The following is a 19,807-nucleotide window of genomic DNA, read 5'->3' on the forward strand; positions in this document are numbered from 1 at the left end:
AGTCAAAAGTGCTAGGACTAGCTTTTCCAACTTGCTGTACCTTAATTCTGCTCCTTGCAAGGCCCTGCTTATGAAATAGACTGGCTGTTGAGCTTTTCCGTCCTCCCGCACCAGAACTGCAGCCAGGGCTTCCCCCGTTATAGCGAGGTATAGGTATAGTGGTTCCCCGTCCTTTGGCTTCCCGAGGACGGGTGGTGCCGCCAGGATTTCCTTGAAGTGCCGAAAGGCCTCCTCACATGCGGGTGTCCACTCGAACGCCATCCCTTTCTTCATGAGGTTAAAGAATGGCAGGGCCTTTGTTGCCGAGGCTCCGAGAAACCGGGATAATAAGGTCAACCGCCCTGCCAACCTTTGGACGTCCTTGATGCAACCCGGGCTCTTCATCTGGAGTATTGCCTGGCATTTCTCCGGGTTAGCTTCTACCCCTCTCTGAGTTATCATGAATCCCAAAAACTTGCCGGCTTCCATGGCGAAGGCGCACTTGAAGGGATTTAGCCTCATGCCATGTTGTCGGAGAGACATGAAAACCTTTCCCAGATCCTTTATGAGGTCGTCAGGTTGCGTTGTCTTTGCGAGGATATCGTCGACATAGACCTCCACTGTCTTGCCTATCAGATCGTGGAAAATCTTGCTCATAAGTCTTTGGTATGTCGCCCCTGCATTTTTCAGGCCGAATGGCATCACCCTGTAACAGAAGGTTCCTCCTGGCGTTATGAACGCCGTTTTGTCTTCGTCTGGACGGTGCATCGGTATCTGGTTATAACCGGAGTAGGCATCCATGAAGCTTAGATAGCGGTAGCCCGCCGCCGCGTCGACGAGTGCGTCTATGTTAGGAAGGGGGAAACAATCCTTAGGGCATGCCTTGTTAAGGTCAGAGTAGTCTACGCACATTCTCCACTTGCCATTGTGTTTTTTCACTAGGACTACATTCGAGAGCCACGTCGAGTAGTCTACTTCTCGTATGAAACCTGCTTCCAGGAGGCTGGCCGTTTGCATGGCCACCTCCTCTGCCCTTTCTGCCGACATCTTTCTCCTTCGTTGCGCTACCGGGCGTGCTTCCAACCTGACAGCCAGATGGTGTGACATGATTTCTGGATCTATGCCTGGCATGTCGGCTGGTGTCCAAGCGAACAAATCCCTGTTGGCCCTTATCATTTCGATCAGGGTCTCTTTTAACTCACGTGGCAGGTTCTTATTAATGAACGTGAACTTCTCTTCCGTGTCACCGATCACGAATTTTTCTAGATCCCCTTCCGGTTCTGGTCTTGGTTTGTCGTCTACTCTGGAGTCCAGGTCGGCTAGGAACACACCGGATGCCTCTCTGGATTTCCTTCTCAGGGATAAGCTAGCATTATCGCATGCGACTGCCGTCTCGAGATCCCCTCTTAAGGACCCTATGGACCCGTCGTCGGTAACGAACTTCATGACTAGCAGCTTAGTGTTGATTATCGCTTCAACATCGTTTATCGTCTTCCTTCCCAAGATGATGTTGTAGGCGGTGGAATCTCGGAGGATTACGAACTCGGCCATCGCCGATCTTCGACCTTGGGCTTGCCCTACCGAGATCGGTAGGGATATTACTCCGTCCAGTTTGATGAAGTGGTCGCCCAACCCAATAACCCCATGCTGGTGAGTTGTCAGGTCGGCATCCTTTAGCCCTAGTGCGTCGAACACGTTGCGGAACATGATATTTGAATCGGCTCCTGTGTCGACAAGGATCCGTTTGACGAGGCCGGTTCCCACTCTGGTCGTAATGACCATGGGGTGGTTTTCCGGCGCGTCGTTGAACCATTGATCTTCCGGGCCGAAAGAAATGGAGGGAGGCTTCTTAGAGCTTCGCACCGGCGGGGAGGAGACCGTCAAGACCTTAGCATCTTTCTTGTGTGCCGACCAGGATTTTGGCGCGGCATTTTTTGCTGTCACCACGTTTATCACGGTGAGGCCGTGGTCCCTTTCTTCAGGCTCTTGTCGCCGTTTGGCCGAGTGGGTCTTGCCTTCCTCGTCTTGGTCGCGGTAGCGCCTTCTCGGTTCTCTGATGAGGTGAGAGAATGTTGCTAGTTTACCTTCTCTTATCGCTTGTTCGAGTGCATCTTTCAGGTCGTAACAGTCCTGTGTTTGATGGCCATAACCCTTGTGGTAATCGCAATAGAGGTTCTTGTTTCCTCCCGTACGGTCCTTGAGCGGTCGGGGCTTCGGCAGAATTCCCTTCTCAGCTATTTGCTGATAGACTTCCACGATGGGGAAAGTGAGTAGGGTGTAGTTAGTAAATTTCCCGACCCGAGGGAACGGCCTGGGTGCCTTGTTTGGTGCCTCCTCCCTGGCTTGCTCCTTTGCTCTTTCTCCGTTACCCGGTTGCCGAGCTTGGCTGTAACCGGACTGCCGTTTATTGGCAGCCACGACTCGGCTGACTTCCTTGTCATTTATATACTCCTTGGCCACCGTCTGGATCTCGTGCATCGTCCAAACTGGTTTCGTGGTAAGGTGCTTTCGAAAGTTTTCGTTGAGGAGGCCATTCGTCAGGCAAAGGCTGGCCACCGAGTCGGTTAAGCCGTCGATTTCCAGGCATTCGTCGTTGAACCGATCCAGGTACTTTCGGGTCGGCTCTCCTTGTCTTTGTGTTATCCCCAAAAGGTTGATTGGGTGCTTTGCCTTTGCTATTCGCGTCGTAAACTGGGCCAGGAACGCACGACTGATGTCCGAGAAGCTGTAGATGGATCCCTGCGGGAGGCCGTTAAACCACTTGATCGCGGGTCCCGCCAGGGTCACCGGAAAAGCTCGGCACCTTACCTCGTCCCCCACCCCCTCTAGGTTCATCCTTGCCTCGAAAGCTGTGAGATGTTCTAGGGGGTCTTGAGTTCCGTCGTACCTCATGTCCGTTGGTTTGTCGAAGTGTTTCGGCAACCGGACTTCGAGGATGGAACGGTGGAATGGGGTGGCGCCCATTATCACAGGTTGTCGAGTCCTCCCGGACCTTCCTTCGCTGTTCTCGCGATCACGTGCCGTGCGGCGCGTCTCTCTGCCACGGGAGTAGATGATGGTGTCGTTTCGTCTTCTCGGGATTGGGGACTCTTCCCGGGTGCTCTCCGCTTCCGTTCGGGATGCGGAAGTGTGTCGCTGGCGGCTCCGGTGGGAGTCTCTCTCTTGGCCCTCGAGGGACGGGGTGTAGCTGGGGTCGGTGCTTCGCCCATCGCGTTCTTGGTCGGCTAACTGTCGCTCCAAATTTTGGACCCTATGCCGTAACTCCTGCATTATTATGGCGCTGTCGCCGCCCGTTCCCCCGAAGGGTCGTGCCCTCGTGTGCTGTTCAGTGAGTTGTCGGGGGAACCTTCGCCGACCTCTCAACGAGGCGACAGAGGCTGCCCCCTCCGCTCCGGCTCCCCGGCCCTGATCGCCAGGGCCCTGCACAACGTCCATTAAGGAAAAGTTCCCACAGACGGCGCCAATGTTCGGTTGTCGGTTTCCGGACTGGTCGGGTGATGGTTAATGAGAGCGAGGATTCCTCAATCGCGATTGTGTAGAGCTCCGGTTTGCCGTGAAGCCGAGCACTTGTTGTGAGAGAAAAAGGGGGGGTGCCACCTGCAAAGACACTCCGACGATCTAGTCAGTCTGTGCGCAGGTGGAGGGATATTAGGTGAAAAGGTGACGTACCTCGAGGGAAGGGCAGGTCCTTCCCTATTTATATCGTGTCAGAGGTGGGCCCTACGAGGACAGGCCCACCTTCCTCGAAGCTTCCTCACAGCTGTAGCGAGGAGCTGCCAGGGACGCGTGTCCGGGTCGCGCCGTGATCCGTTCGCATCCGGTCGTCCGGGTCGGGTTGTCATTGGGTCGAGTTGACCCGCGAGCCGTTTGGGCTGGGCCGTAACAATTACAAAAAAATATCATTTTAAAAGATGACTATTCTATTCTTAATCGACTTGAAAGTCTTAATCATAAGAAATGAATTAAAAATTTAAGTCAATTTTATAACATAAATAGATAAACTCTCAAAAAAATTTACATGAATTAGCTTATTTTTAAGTTCTGCTTCCACCTGTTGGTCGAGATGGTGTGTAGTAACTTTGTTGATGTTCAGTTAATTATCGTTATTATTTAAAATTAACAAATATTTTAATTGAAGAATATTGATCTTGTTAGACATATGACAAGAAATAAATTATAACAAACTTCCTTTTATCAAGGTTAATCCAAAGGTACCCTATACAATGTAGTTTGGCAAGCAACTCCTACTGGTTTGAAAAAGCTGGATACATCAAATGATGTGACTACACTATGAGTGAACCATGTGGGTGGATTTTCTTGGCGCCAAAGGATTTACTCCCGGTAAATGACTAAAAACGTGTGCTCTTCACCTACTCTACGGGGATTTCTAGGCCACTAAAGACATCTCCTTTATTTTTTATTCTGTCTTCTTCGCATGGTTAAACCGATACTACCCACACCCTTCGATCAGTTCTCTTGCATCTTTCCATGGCACTATCTGCGATAGTCTTTTCTTCGATGTTGATACGTTATTGAGGAACTCTTCTTTATTTTAGAGAATCTTCTTGCTTTGGGACTACACGTGTGTTGCAGTGGAATGCATCCAGGCAGACGGGGAGGCACCATTGACGGGATTTCAAAATAATACATAGTGCAACATTAATCCATACAGGTAATAGTTTAAATGTGTGTCGCCGTCAAAACTGCTGACTACACAAGTGGAAATCCAGACCAGTCTGTAGCAGTGATAGGAAAAAAAGTACCACAAGATTGACCTTTTTTTAGGTTTTATACTAAACACCCAACATCCTATTAAATGTTATATGACTAGTCCATTTGTCTTGTTGCTGAAGATTCTTATTGCCTCTATCCTAATAATCAAAATGTCGTTACCAGCCGCTTGTGATTAAGGATACTTTATGATTTTTTGTATTTTTTTATTTCCAGAAAATGGTTCTACAAGTTTTGTAATCATTCTCGGCTATGAATATGTTCAAGTTTTGCATTCAAAATTTTTTGCGAAACAAAATTCTTAATTGTTCACATGGTAAGCTAATATTGTTGATAATTAATATCGTTTTAGTTACCAAAGTCAGCTGGGACAATTTTGTCTTCTTTTTTTCTTCTAGAAAACATTAACAAACTAGCCATTGTCATGTTAGTAAGTAAACACAAGTGTAAAATACTAAAATGTTGACTTCTTAATCATGTATCGGTGTTCTATTGATTGCACCAGAACTGACATGTGTGAGTCCCGGCAGACGCTATGTTATTCACGTGAGACTTACTTGAATCAATGGAGCACATGCTTGGCCCAATAATCATCTCAGTATAATCTTTATTTGTTTTTAACTTCATCGCTTTTATATTTGACAGATGAAAAGCCTGAAATCTTAATGATTATTTCGTGGCCCAACTTGGCTTTTGGGAAAAGCCCATATGAGCAGCCCCAAATAAGGAGAATGATTAGGGCCCTTGGCAGCCAAAAAGAACTGCTCTTTATTTTGGGCCCAGAACTGTTAACCACAATGGTTATCTCTTTGTTTTAGAGGTCAATTGCTTCTAACATGGAAACCCTCACACACTCGTTAAAAACAATTTATCATATCTCCTAATTGCTGAAAACCTGCACGCACCATTCAACGAGTGGAGAATTAACTATGGCTTCTCATACCAGGTCCACGCTGCGAATCTCATGGCGTCAATTAGGAGCCCAACCACGGTGGACGTTTCTTCCGATGAGGAGGTCCCGAAGTCTACTGCGGATCGTTACAAACAACCGCAACCTAATCGCGTGCTTCGTAGAAAAAGGGGCTCCACAATAGTGGTTCCGAATACCAGGTTGGTCGCATCCTAATCACAACTTCGTTTCATCGTTTTCATATAATCGTTTCTTATAATCGTTTCTTGTAATCGAACTGTCTTATAATCAGGGACGAATCTAAAAATTTTGATGCAGGAGCCAATTTATTTATGTAAAATTTTTATTATTTATCTGTATTATTTATTATATAGGAGTAATTTATGAATGATATTTATTTCCTTAGTTGCCATTTTTTTAACTTTTAAGGATTTCTGAAGAGAAAATATAGAAATTTCGATTGTAATTTTGTTTTCCATATGAGAATTACATATAAAAAATATTACAAATAGAAAAGTACTCTGTATTATTTACAAGAAACGAGTATCTAAAATAGAAAGTACAATGTTAAAACGAGATGATGTACGTTATTATATCTGTACAATTCAGCATATTGAAATTAATTTGAAAGAGTATAAAGGCCTGAGTGTATGATATAAATTTGATTAAGTGAAATATTGAAGTAGATAACTAAAGCTTAAACCTATCACACAATTAAAAATAATTACGTATACGATCGCTAAATATTTATTTCTTTATCATTCACATACTTGATATATATACGTCTTCAAAATCTTGGGGGACAAGGACAGTACTCAACCTCGTTAGACCTGACCTTGCTTGTAATTGTTTATTTTGGTTTCAAAATGAATCTAGTTTGTTTATCGGCTGAGCTGTGTTATTATGTTATCTATGTACAGTAAGGATGACGGTGACGCAATGGCAGGCAGCGCACAGGACAGGTCCGCCCTGGCGGTCGAAGTCAAATTAATCCAGAACCAGATAATGGAATTGAAGTCTATCGTGGCAAACCAGGGTCAATTCAATGAGTCTGTGATGGGAATGCTCAAACAAGCTCTGGATCCCAGGGTGGATTCTCCGGTCATTGGCAGTAACTCTCCACACGCAATACAGTCAAACATGAAAGCTTTTCCAAAGGCTAGCATAACGACAAACGATGCAAAGAGGACAACCCATGCGTACAAGATGCGAAAGACTAGTACAAGAACCACTAGTAAAGAAGATCCTGATTATGTACCCACAGCTACACCACTGACAAGCTCGGACAACGGCTCCTTCCACTTTATTCGCCGTCACATCCGATCCAAATCATCTGGGAAGAAGGGGTCTAGAGGCATTTTGCGTAAGGGAAAAAGGATTCTGTTCGATTCGTCGACCGATAGGAATGAGGGTTTGAACAAAGACAGGTCATATGTCACTACTAGCACAGATCGGATTATGTTAACCTCAGACTGCCCAAACTTCCTCCAGCAACGATGTATTGATCCTAGCCCATGGGAAAATGAGATTGGGCCCTTGGTTCCTGAGGTAAAATGCATCTCTACTAAATGTTTCTTTAAAACCAAGTCTCGTAGAGGAGTGGTCACATACCTCTGATCTCACACAAGTAATCTTTGAACCATTTTTTATCTAAGGGAATGCCGATGACGTTCGTCCCCACCAATGACATGAAGATTCTTGGAGTTGACTTAGCCACTGCAGCATATATATTCAGCCCAGTAATGGATCAAGAGTAAGTTTCCTTCCACCATACAACCTTGCAGCTTGTTAATCAAGTGGTGATGTTTTAAGAAATATTACTAAACCTGCTTTTATTGTTGTAGGGAGTTGCTTGTTCCAAACGCACACTGCGCAATCACCAGGAGGACGCTGAGGTCGCTAGAACCAGGAAAACAAGTCGTAGATGACGTAATTAACCTGTTAGCCTCAAATATTAAATTAATTTCCGCATGCAACACAATCTCGTTTGTCTTTTTCCATTAACTATGGTGCAGGTTCTGATTCTCGTGGCGTCAATGCTTAGAATGGAGACAACTGAGTTACACTGGTTTCTGCCAACAACCTTTACGGTGAGTATATCGTTAATTATTGTGTATTGTTTTACAACTTTCTCATGGTTGACTTATCAGTCGTCCCCAAAGTTCATATTCTGTAACATGAACACTTCATGGGTGTGCCATTTTTCGTTCACAGCAAATTGCAACAAGCAGAGGCCCGATTCCGCAGGCAACTTTAACAGCCATCGAGACAGCATTCATGGGCAAGGTCAACCGTGTCTGCAAGGTAAGCCAACAGCAATTTTGTACTAATACTTGGCCTTGTCCACTCTGACGCTAAAATGGCTGACCAGGTATGTTAATCATGTATGACATCCACAGATATACTGTCCCATCTGGTGTGAGAATCACTGGTTTCTTGTGGTTGTCGACGTAGTTCGCCGGCAAGTAGTTTATCTTGATTCACTCAAGTCGGCAGATACAAGAGCAAAGCGTCGTAGAGAGATCAAGAAAGTGGTTAGCAAAACACACAGACTTTCCTTTGACTCCCATTTTATTGCTGCTACTTGATGTAAATTTTAAAAAAAACCTAATTCTTTGAACAGACCACATTCCTAGAGGAGCTACTCGACCATGACAGGTGGTACGATGCACCTGAGAAGGGTCGAGAACTTGTCAGCGACTATGAAATTATCGAGCCAGTAGTAGTACAGCAAGATCCTTACAGGTACTTTTAGTTCTATGTTTTTTGAATTGTACTATTGTAGAAAATAAAATGAGTAGTCGACAGTGGTAATGAGTTGCGTTTCTAGTTTGCTTCATGAATGGCAGAAAGTATTAAATAATGAAGAGTTCATATGTTCCTATTTTTTATGCATTCACGTTTTTTCTGTCGACCACATTGGTTTTCCATCACACAGACCATTCTAATAATTGCATTATTCTCTTGCAATTCGAATAAGTTATGTTCCTTTTGAAAGGTTTACGTTTCCACAAATGTGAGAAGTTAATTTTTCCTGACTGAAAGGCAACCGATGTTTTATTGGGAATAAATGTTGTGGCTCATGTATTTTACAAGCAGCTTCTAGAAGTTTAATAGTTGAGTTAAAGGTTTCAGATTCAGCTAAAGGATTTTACAGGTTAAAAATTTAGGCTAAAATATAATTAAAGAAAGTTGACTTGTATTAGTTTAAAAAACACATGCTTAGGTAAACTCATTCAGACTACACTACTTTCATGCAAGTATAGAGTATGCCTAACTGTTGTTCTACAACTTGTAAACTTTTTTTGGAAATTATATCCATTCCTCTTGTTTAACTTTATTCATAAGTATTTTATTACTGTCTATATTAGCATGTCTATTCTAGCCAAATGGGCTCATTTAGGTTGTCCTCTTTTATCGGCGAACTAATTTGTGGTTCTGTTTCTTTGCACTACTCCGCACATGCTAGCAACGATTGTGGGATGTTTGTTGCTCAATGGATGATAATGTATCATCTATGGGGTAATTACGACGTTGAGGTAAACCAATGTCACAACAAATCTGTTGTATATTCATTTTAAATACACCAACTGTTTGACACCAACATCTACAGAAAGTAACCGACTACAGCCGCATGCGCCTAGCTGTTGACATGTTGCTCAGATATCACAATGACAATCGGGAGAAGATCGTTAATGCTGCATTGGAGTATTGGAGGAACTTTGTTCCAATTCCTCAAACCCAGCTCTAAGGTCTAAATATGCCGATGTTCCGTTTATTTTGATCATGAACATGCCGATATTCCCTTTATTTTGATCATGCCCTTCGCTGTGCGACAACCCTATCAGAAATAGCTAACGTGAAAGGTATTTTTGCCTTGTAATTCGGCACTAACCCTATCAGAAATAGCTAATGTGAAAGGTATTTTTTTCCCTCTAATTCGGCACCCATGGACTTCAACAGGTAGCTAGGAATAGAATTATTTGTTTGGTAAACACCCACACAAATAGCAGGGGTCAGTGTAAATATTTCTAGCACAAGTATTGATGTATTGGATAATTTTTTGTTCCAGTTCCTGACTTGTAATTAAACGCATTGATTATTGCATGGTTGTGCTCAAGGATGACATGAAATTTAAATTTCTTTTAGTGTTGCCTGTAATCTATTATGTCCAATTCTAGAAACTGCATAACACATAACTACTACTGCTCGTGCAAAACTTGTATTCCAAAACGTTATCAATATTTAATATTGAAAGCATCTGTACTTTGCAGTAACCTTTTCATTTGAACTTGGTACTTTAGCGCAAATTTTGGAGTAAACAAGGCACTCATAGATACAGCTTTCTTTTGCCACTGAAGTAGTTTAGGCAAATTATTTTATCCTATACTGGGCATTACCGGAAAGTTGAATATTTAAACTTATTTAGGTGTGGAACCGGTGACTTAAATATGTAAGGTCTCTTTTGTGTTGACTCTCCATGTCTGGCAGGATTGGGTTTCTGTGGAGATCAATGTTACATACTTAGATGCTGCATATGCTCATGTTAGTATCTATCTATCTATCATCATTCATTTCTTATTATTAGCACCCTTTTCTTTTCTTTTATGTTCTTTTACGGGGAAACCAAAATGAAATTGGCCACTACAATATCAAACATTACAGTCCTAAATTTTCATCATTTTCACATGAAGTGGCCATAACCAGCTCCTCTTTGTGATTTCATAATTTATACATGTTGATTTATAGCATCATTTTCACATGAAGTGGCCATAACCAGCTCATCTTTGTGATTTCATAATTTATACATGTTGATTTATAGGAAAGATTTATTTTTGGGTATGTATAAATTCAGGAGCCAAAACTTATGCTAAAAAGATTTATTAGAATCTTGGATCTTATAAAAGGCCTAGTGTGTATTTTGTTTATCTATTCAGCTGACTCTATTTAGTTTTAAATAAGGTTCATGTGTTGTAGCTGCCTGTGCCTATACATTATACATTTTAGCCTTTTAAATACCACTTATTTTAGGTCAGTGCCTACTGATGCAACTACAATATCAAACATTACAGTCCTAAATTTTCGATTAGTTACCCAACAATACTTGACAGATTCATTGGTCTATAGAGGAACACACTGAGGTTAATGACTAATTTCTGCAGATATTCTTTATTTTTTTCAACACCATTTCTCAGTCCAATTGAGACAACTAAATATGCAATTAATCACTACAACAATGCCCCCCTCCGGAAGCTAATTTGCCTTTCTGAAAAACACCTGTGGCAGTTAAAAATAAATGATAGTTGCAGATAAAAGTATATAATTGTAGTATTACTGGAACTGCAAACACAAGCCCTTCACAGTCAAATTAGTAAAACTAGCAAAGGTGGCACTCATAAAATAGAAATTTGTTTTGTAGGTTAAGCAAAAAATTCAGCAAAATCCCTATCAAACAACACCAAATGCCTTTCCAAGTGAGCAGTGAACATTATCACTTTAACCTATACATGAACAATAAAACAATAAGACCATCGTAATTTAAAATTGCAGAGTAGGTAATCCTGGAACTCAAACAAATCAAATGTCAACCTTTACCCTGGGAACGAACAAGCAATTCATGAAGCATCACAATCTTTGCCTAACCATGAGATATTCTATTTAAACCCTGATAACAACCAAGCAATTCATGAAGCATCACAATCTTTGCATAACCATGAGAAATTCTATTTGAACTAAAGGTATCCTAGTAGGTCTTCAATAACATTAATATCAAACATGAATCTCCCAACTGATTAAAAAATGCATCAAAACTCTACAGGTAAAATTTACAAATAAATTAATTAAAACTCAACATCCATGTGATGACATCTTCAACCGAAAGGACCACAACAAAATGGAACATACTTCATTTCCAACAACCCCACATTGATTGGCATTGTTGCAAATACTATGTATCCCGGCCCCTTTTCCTGCCACGGCTGTGGCTTCTCCTCGACCTGGAAACTGATTCCTGCAACAAAATCAACATGTTCTTTAATAGGAAAACATATGGCAATTTAAGAAGCAGCATGAACAAACTAAAAGTAAATGCACACTGTAGTCAATTTTAACTTATAATTTGATTATAAAATCTAAACTTCATAATTATGGAGCACAACATTGATGTCATTTATGAAGAAGAATCAAACCTCGTCCGCATTATCTTCATCTGCCAAACAGTTGCGGCGGTCATGACCGAACCCAAAGCACCTTCTGCAACGTCTCCCATTCTTCACATGAGTGCTGCCTCGAGGAGCACCCTTTGACCTTATGATATGAGGATTTCCAATGTCAATGTCATTTCCAGCAGGATGTGCCTGTCCACCCTTGTTGCCTATGTAGCACATGGACTCTAACTCGTTAGACGTCTTCGCGACTACATTGACCACTTTTTTGTAGGTTTCTGAACCCTGAGCTCCCAGGAAGCACATCTTCGAACAAGTAGCCCACAACGCACCGTACCTAACGTGGATTGCCCGGTCCGGATCTGACTGGACCTCTATTGTGCTAATTCTATCGGATTTGGCATCTTTACACCACCTCTTGAGAACCAATCGATCAGGCAACTCTTCTACGTCCAGCTCTTTCAGAACACAGAATATGTGACCACAAGGAATACCTACAGTATTCCACAACTTGCATGAACACTCGAACTTGTCAGAACCCCTATCATACAGCACCGCATGAACACGATGTGGCTTTCTAAACTTCCTTAGCATAAACTTCTCAGTGCTACCAAACCTATCCTTGTGCAGTACAATCATCCCACCAACACTCTCGATTTGTTTCTTTACCTCGAAGAATATTTCCCTTGTGTACAACTTACTAGCCGACCGCTCAAGAGACTCCAATCCGGTTGTCAGCACAGGATCAGTATACAATGACTTGTAATCCACAATGAACTCGTTGTTGCGGTAATCTTTCACAACACGATCGAGGTTCTCTACCAGCTCAAGCAGGCAATTTCCAGATTTTATAAATTTCTTTAATGATGAGTTGATGCCCTCACATCTGGATGTTGTTCGCAAGCCTGCACAAAATTTGTCACACAAGTAAGCATGCGCCCACTGCTCCTTTTTCTCGTATGTGCTTGCAATCCAATCATTATCCTCCAACCCAAAGCTACGGACCACTTCTGCCCAGTAATCTTCAAATTCCTTAACATCAAAATGGCCATACACAGCTGTCTTGAACGCATCACAGAAATCACTATCTTTTATTTTTTGAAGTGCATTCCGAGCAAGGTGCCAGCTACAGAGTCGATGGGTCGCGTTAGGGAACTCACTCCGAATCGCCTCCTTCATAGACTTGTCACCATCCGTGACAACAACTTTTGGCTCCTTACTCTGCATAACCTCCAAAAAACAGCCCAACAACCATTTATATGATGGAATCTTTTCATCCTCTAGCAAACCAAATCCAAACATAATAGTCTGCCTATGGTGGTTAGTACCAGAAAAAATAACCAGAGGCCTATTGTATAGATTCTTCTTGTAAGTGGAGTCAAATGCCAACACATCTCCGAAGCACTCATAATCATATTGCATGTGGCCGTCTGACCAAAAAAGATTACCTAGATGCTTCTCAGCGCAGTAAGAATATTTTACAACTGCTAACGGATCCATCTCAGTCTTACCCTTTAGATAATTAATTGCTGCCGCAGCGTCCCCTTCAACAATGCGGGATTGCCGAACATCATCCATATAGTTATACAAATCCTTCCTGATAAAGTTGACATTCCGATATCCACCACACAAGTGAGCAAAGAACCCCATGATTTGAGTTGTCTGGAATCCAGCCTCATGCATGCTATGTATGTGAGCTTTGTCTCCATCAGTCAACTTCCGATGCGGCGCCATTACGTTGGTGAAATCCGGTGGGGCCAAATCGTGATTATGATCTACAATAAACGTTTTCATCCTCCACTTTCTAGAACTCATGTCCAAGTATACAACATACTTGGCATAACAATTGGTTCTTGTCTCTGCTTTATGAGCCCTCTTCCTATCGACCCTCTCATAGTGCTTCTTCTCACGCAAACCTTGTCGATTGCAATAAAAAGAACTTCCGCACGATATTCCCTTCCTCATTTTTCACAGAATCACCCTTTCGTACAGCGAATCCAGTTGCCTTCGCAAAAGCCACATATGCTTTGTACGCCTCTTCCACACTATTATACTCAGCTGATTCCAATGCGGCGGCAGTTAAAACCGCTGATCCCAATTCTTCGTCACCATATTCTGTGTCAGCCGCAACGTGTATTCCAGTTGGTACTGGCATGGAACCCTCATCACCAGCCACTGAACCATCTTCTCTATCCCCCGCTGCCGATTGAACTTCCTCTGTCTCTGGTGACCGTGTAGCACTTCCTTCATCATCATCTGTTGAGTCCGTGCTCCATCCATCAGTCCATTGGACGGAGAAAAAAACCATTATACCTATATTTATCTGTCACTGATGAATCTATGGCTTCAGCTTTAGTGATTGAGGATGTCAATAAGCAACAACGACCTATGTATTTCATTGGTAAGGTCTTTCAGGGTCCCGAACTGAGATACTCAAAGCTGGAAAAACTTACTTTTTCAGTACTAATATCGGCACGCTGTTTAAGACAGTATTTCCAAAATCATTTGATCATCATTCGAACTGACCAGCCAATTAAAAAAGTTCTGCAAAAGCCGAATTTGGTAGGAAGAATGATGGGCTGGGCGATAGATTTGTCGCAGTTTGACATAAGATATGAGCCACGATCAATTATTAAAGCACAAGCAATGGTGGATTTTTAGCTGAGATGACATATTCTTCTTTCGAGCTACCAGTTTGGGAACTACACATTGATGAGACGTCCCAGACACAGTATGGGAGTGCGGGAATCATCTTAACTAGGGGAGAAGAAATGGTTATCGAAGCATCTATTAAGTTTGATTTTTCGATCTCAAACAATCAGGCTGAATATGAGGCTTTAGTTGCAGGTTTGGTATTGGCAGATGAAGTCGGAGCAACCAAGATGACTGTATCATAACCTCCGAGTTAATGGCGAGTATCAAGCATGGGATCCGTTGCTGCTGTTATATTTGAAGAAGGTACAAAATGAACTTTCAAATTTTAAAAAAATTTGTATTAAGCATGTACCTCGGGAGAAAAATACCGGAGCTGATGTCCTGTCAAGTTAGCCAGTACTAAGCCACATAATGGGAATAGAAGTTTAATTCAGGAACTGCTCTTAGAGCTATCCATAGGCCTTCCCGATGTCACGATGTTACCATCTGACGCCACACCCTCTTGGCTGGATCTCATAAGCATGTACTTAGAGCATGTGATCCTTCCTAATTATCCTAAAGAGGCCAGAAAACTCTATTTGAAATCAACAAAATATACAATGATCAATGGTCAATTGTATAAAAGAGGCATTTTACAACCCCTACTTATATGCCTAAAATTTCAACAAATTAATTATGTGTTGCAGGGGTACACGAAGGATGCTGTGGACACCACATGAAAGGCAAGTCGTTGGCTTAGAAAGTCATAAGAGGCGGATACTATTGGCCCACTATCATGAAAGATGCAATGGAATATGTTAAAAAATGTCAAAAATGCCAAATCCATGGCAACCTTCATCAAGCTCCACACTAGGAAATTATTTTCGTGATACCGATGAGACCTTTTGCAAAGTGGGGAATAAACCTATTGGGACCTTTTCCCAGGGACTCAGTCAGATAAAAGTTTTGATAGTGGCAATTGATTATTTCACTAAGTGGATTAAAGCCGCTCCACCATCAAAGATAACAGCCTCCCAATGTTGAAAATTTATATGGAAAGATATCCTCACGAGGATTAGCATTCCCCGAGGTAATTGTGACTGACAATAGGATTCAATTTGAAGACACTAAGTTCCAACAATTTCTGACTGGCTTGGGAATCCGACAGGTATTTGTGTCGGTAGAGCACCCCTAGGCTAACGGACAGGTTGAAGCTGCAAACAAAATAATCCTAAAGGGTTTGAAAAAAGGTTGGATAACTTTCCAGGGTCGTGGTCTGACGAGTTATGGTCAGTGCTGTGGTCCTATCACACTACTCCCCAATCCACCATAGATGAGACGCCTTTCCGACTTACCTATGGGGAGGAAGTCGTAATACCTGTCGAAATCGGCGAACCCAGCCCAAGGCTTCTTCTCGGTAATGCTGAGAATCATGTTAAGCTGGATCTTTTTGACGAGGTAAGATCTATAGCCAACCTAGCGGAACAAACGTTGGAACAACATATTGCCAAAAGTTACAGCATCAAGGTAAAACCTAGAAGCTTCCATGTTGGAGACCTAGTGTTAAGACAAGCTGACGCCGGGGCATCGGAAACTCGGAAAAAGTTAGTCCCAACATAGAAGGGACCTTACAAAATCAAGAAAAATTTGGGAAAAGGAAATTATAAGTTGGAGAGTTTGGATGGCACCGAGGTCCCGAGATCATAGAATGCAATTCACCTGAAGAGGTATTATCCTTAGGAAAAGTTATTTTTCAAAAATCTTCCTATAAGTATTTCTAAAATAAGAGGCACTCTTTTCTTATCAATATAGGTTTTTAATGAGGCCTCAATATGAATTCATTGTATGAAAACAATTTATGATATACTCAAATTATTGAAAACTGCTTAATTTTTTATCTTAATTTTTTATTTAGTTTGTTCAAAAAATTAGTGTAGTCCAAAGCTAATAGACATTGAGAAGCACTTAAAATAGTAACCCAGAAAACAGTAAATAGAAAAATGCTCAAATTGTAACCGAGAAAATGGCAAAGCGTTCAAATAGCACAAAGTGACGAAATACAAATATTAAAGTCACTAAAGAAAGATCTACATAGGGTTTTAGCCTCCAACCTCACTTCTTTCAGTTTCTTTTCCTGCTTAAATATCTCAGATCAAAAGATGGCTACCTCCTTCTTGGCATCCCTAATGTAGGTAGTGGAGTGAAGTAACATTCTCTGAACCCAAAGAGTTTCTTTCAGACTGAGTTTAGCGAAACCCAACTTCGTCTTTTCGATCAAAAGATATTTATCAACGAACTCGGGAGCCTGAAACTATTTTTCGAAAATAAAACCAAAGAAAGTTGGAGAGGGAATTTTGGCTACCGGTCTCTTACCTCTTCTTTGTTTTTTCTTGGTGGGAGAAGGAGAAGGTGAAACATCTTCAACATCGTGAACGTTTTTGGTGTAGGGGGCATATTACTCAATGTAGCAGAGGAGAAAACCCGATCACTATTACCCGGGTTTGGAGTGACGTTAGCATCAGAAGTCAACCTCCTCTTCATTGCTATAATAGCCTCCAAGCCGCCAGCCATATCAACTATAAGCAAACAAAGCAAGCTCGTCATATCCACAGATAGCAAAGATCGCTAGATTAGTAAAGAAAAAAAAATACACAACAAAGCATTTATCAATGGCATTTCGAGCAGCATGCTCGTCGACCGAAACAGTCCGCAAAGAGATGGGGTTTTCACCCTAAAGTTCCAAAAGCATTTGGATACTCACAAACTTGGAAGCATTGACACCTTGCAATTGAATCTTGGGCAATGACACATGAAAATTCTAATATAAGTTAAACCTTTTTTCATTTTCTAGAGTCATGAGAAAAGGTGTGGTCCCCTCTACCCTCTCAATCGTAAAAAATTTCTCTTTAAAACCATGATAAGACTCATAAAAAAGAGTAAAGATCCTCCTATTCGAGATACCTTGGAAAGAGATAAACCTGCGGCCCTGGGAGCTAAAAGGCATAGTTAATGTAAAATAATAGAATAAGAAGTGGTCAGCCCTAAGAACGAACACAACTCGAAGCCCCAGATGGTAGCCCAAGTGTTGGGGTGCAGCTATGAAGGCACACAACCAGTATAGCCTAGAATATCTTGTTGGAAGCTAGAAAATGAAAGGCGAACTCCAAGACGCGTAAACAACGTCTCATACATCCATAGCCAATCGGGTCGGGAGCCCGCATGATGATTAAAGTGACAAAGATAATTATCTCGGTGGGGAATAAAAAGCACGTATACATTCCCTTCATCGGAATTAAAAATGACCCCAGCCACTCGTAAAGTTTCAAGCTCGTCTTTGGTGATAGTAGAAGGAATGGATCTCACTTCCTTGGAAACCCATGAATACAGGTCCACACATTGACCTCCGTACTGCAGAGGACGTGGAGATGGCCTAAAGAGCGACGATCCAGCATGCTCTCGAGAGACAATCACCTTTTTCCTCAGTATCTCGGAATATCTATAGGAACACCACCACCACTATGTCACGGAGGAAAATTTTATTTTTCTTTCCTATAAAAAATGGATTCTCTATCCTAAAACTGTCATAAAATCCATAAATAAGAACCCTATGAATTATCCGTGCCTCAAAAGGGAAAAAACAAGAGCTAAGCAATGGTACTTTCACTAAAGTAATTTGATTACTAAATCACCCAAAAAATAAGCAACAAAAGAATACCAAACAACGAAGCAAAAACAAATGTTCTAAGGACAATCACATACATTTTCATCATTTCACAGTTTTAATTTCATCGTTTTCAACAAACACACAACAACAAAGCAAGCAAAAAGAATGAAGGAAACAAAGTTTACTTGACAAGAATAATAACCACAAGAAGAAGGAAGGAAGTCTCGAAGCACCTAAAAAGAACCCCTGGCAACTGAAGAAGAGGCTTTCCTTTTCAGAGATGAAAAGTGGTTCTGCAGAAATAAGTGTGAAATGAGAAGCGAAGCAAAGGGAAGTAAAATTCACTCTTTTCATTAAAGGGTTAATGCTTCATTAATTAATTGATTGAATGGGAGAGAGAAATAAGTATGAGTGATTGTTTGAAAAATCAAGGAAGAACGAAACAATTTAGGAAACTGAACAGTTTCTGTTTGAAAAGAGTTTTGGCGCTTAAAAAGCTCAAAAAAAAAAAAACCAAAAAACCAAAAAATAGGCTGGTCTATAAAACTTGGGCATACTTGAAAATCACAAAGTTAAGAAACTCAAGTTGGAGCACTGTTTTAGACAATTTCGAATAACGAGGATCTGTCTAACTCAAATCAGGTGTTACCGACATCATGTAAGAACCATCGATAATGTAAGTAATGTCGAATCAGGGAAACAAAAAACAAACAATATAAACGTCAATTCGAGATAAGAAATGTTTAATGGATACCTATGAAATATATAAAACAGGAGTTCCAAGAGACAGATAAGGATATATCTACTAAATACTCAACTGACTATTCTCTAAACAATCGATATCAAAATCTCAGATTTTCATAAATACACAATCTTATTCAAATACAAATAATATGTTTAGATATACGTATAAAATTATTTATATTTCTAATTAAAGTTTATGATTGAGAAAGAAAAGCTCTCTTATATGAACTATCCCATAGTCAGTTTGTTTCTAGGTACTAGTAAGTAAGGTGTTCAAATCCAAACCGATCCAAATTAAACCGTTCATCCAAATCCAATCCAAACCGAAAATTGATTAAAACCGCACTAATTTGGATTTGATTGGATTCTATTTTTCACAAACCGCTGGATCGGATCGGATTTCGGATCTACTTCTTATAACCGATCCAATCCAATCCAAACTGCATAATGTACTATAATATTATTATTTTGTTATTATATTTACAATTATACTTATGACATGTTCAATTTGTTATATATTTTTATATTATTCAGTATTATTATTATTTAATAAATATTTTATGTTCAAAATGTTATTCATTTATTTATTTTAACTAACATATAATTTTATTTCTATTGTTATGTTATCGTTGGCTTTTAAAAATATTGTTGAAATTTGTTATATTATTGTTGATTATTTAAAATTTGATGTTAAGACTTGTTATATGTATTTAATTTTTTTAATTTACAAAACCGCAAATCCAATCCAATTCAAAGCGCTTGAAATTGGATCGGTTTGGATCGGTTTTGAGTCAAAAACTCATCCGATCCGAACACTATGTTTACTTGCGGTGTGGTTTGGATTGAATGATTTTTTTAAAAAATCCAATCCGATCCGATCCAATTTCGAGCGGTTTGGATTGGATTGGATTTACGGTTTTGTAAATTAAAAAAATTAAATATATATAACAAGTCTCAACTTCAAATTTTAAATAACCAACA

The 19,807-nt window shown here is 40.9% G+C and overlaps 1 protein-coding gene across 1 annotated transcript; it reads right to left on the bottom strand.

Moving 5' to 3' along the window:
* Nucleotides 1-11,040: 11,040 nt before the first annotated feature.
* Nucleotides 11,041-14,092, bottom strand: LOC112701218 (protein FAR1-RELATED SEQUENCE 9-like). The gene is made up of 4 exons (XM_025752004.1): nucleotides 13,701-14,092; nucleotides 11,870-13,588; nucleotides 11,525-11,630; nucleotides 11,041-11,121 (listed from the first exon to the last, which is right to left on the bottom strand). Exons 1-4 carry the CDS (start codon nucleotides 14,090-14,092, stop codon nucleotides 11,041-11,043), a joined length of 2,298 nt encoding a protein of 765 aa, XP_025607789.1.
* Between the last annotated feature and the right edge of the window lie 5,715 nt (nucleotides 14,093-19,807).

This window comes from Arachis hypogaea, chromosome 7 (genome assembly GCF_003086295.3).
Source record: "Arachis hypogaea cultivar Tifrunner chromosome 7, arahy.Tifrunner.gnm2.J5K5, whole genome shotgun sequence".
NCBI lineage: Eukaryota > Viridiplantae > Streptophyta > Magnoliopsida > Fabales > Fabaceae > Arachis > Arachis hypogaea.

Excerpts from the sequence above, each read along its gene's own strand:
- LOC112701218 (XM_025752004.1), bottom strand. The coding sequence starts at position 14,092 with ATGGTTTTTTTCTCCGTCCAATGGACTGATGGATGGAGCACGGACTCA. Across the intron at positions 13,589-13,700 it reads TTTTTATTGCAATCGACAAG|AAAGTGGAGGATGAAAACGT; the intron begins GTTTGCGTGAGA and ends CATGAGTTCTAG. Across the intron at positions 11,122-11,524 it reads GTGGGGTTGTTGGAAATGAA|GTTAAAGTGATAATGTTCAC; the intron begins GTATGTTCCATT and ends GTTCATGTATAG.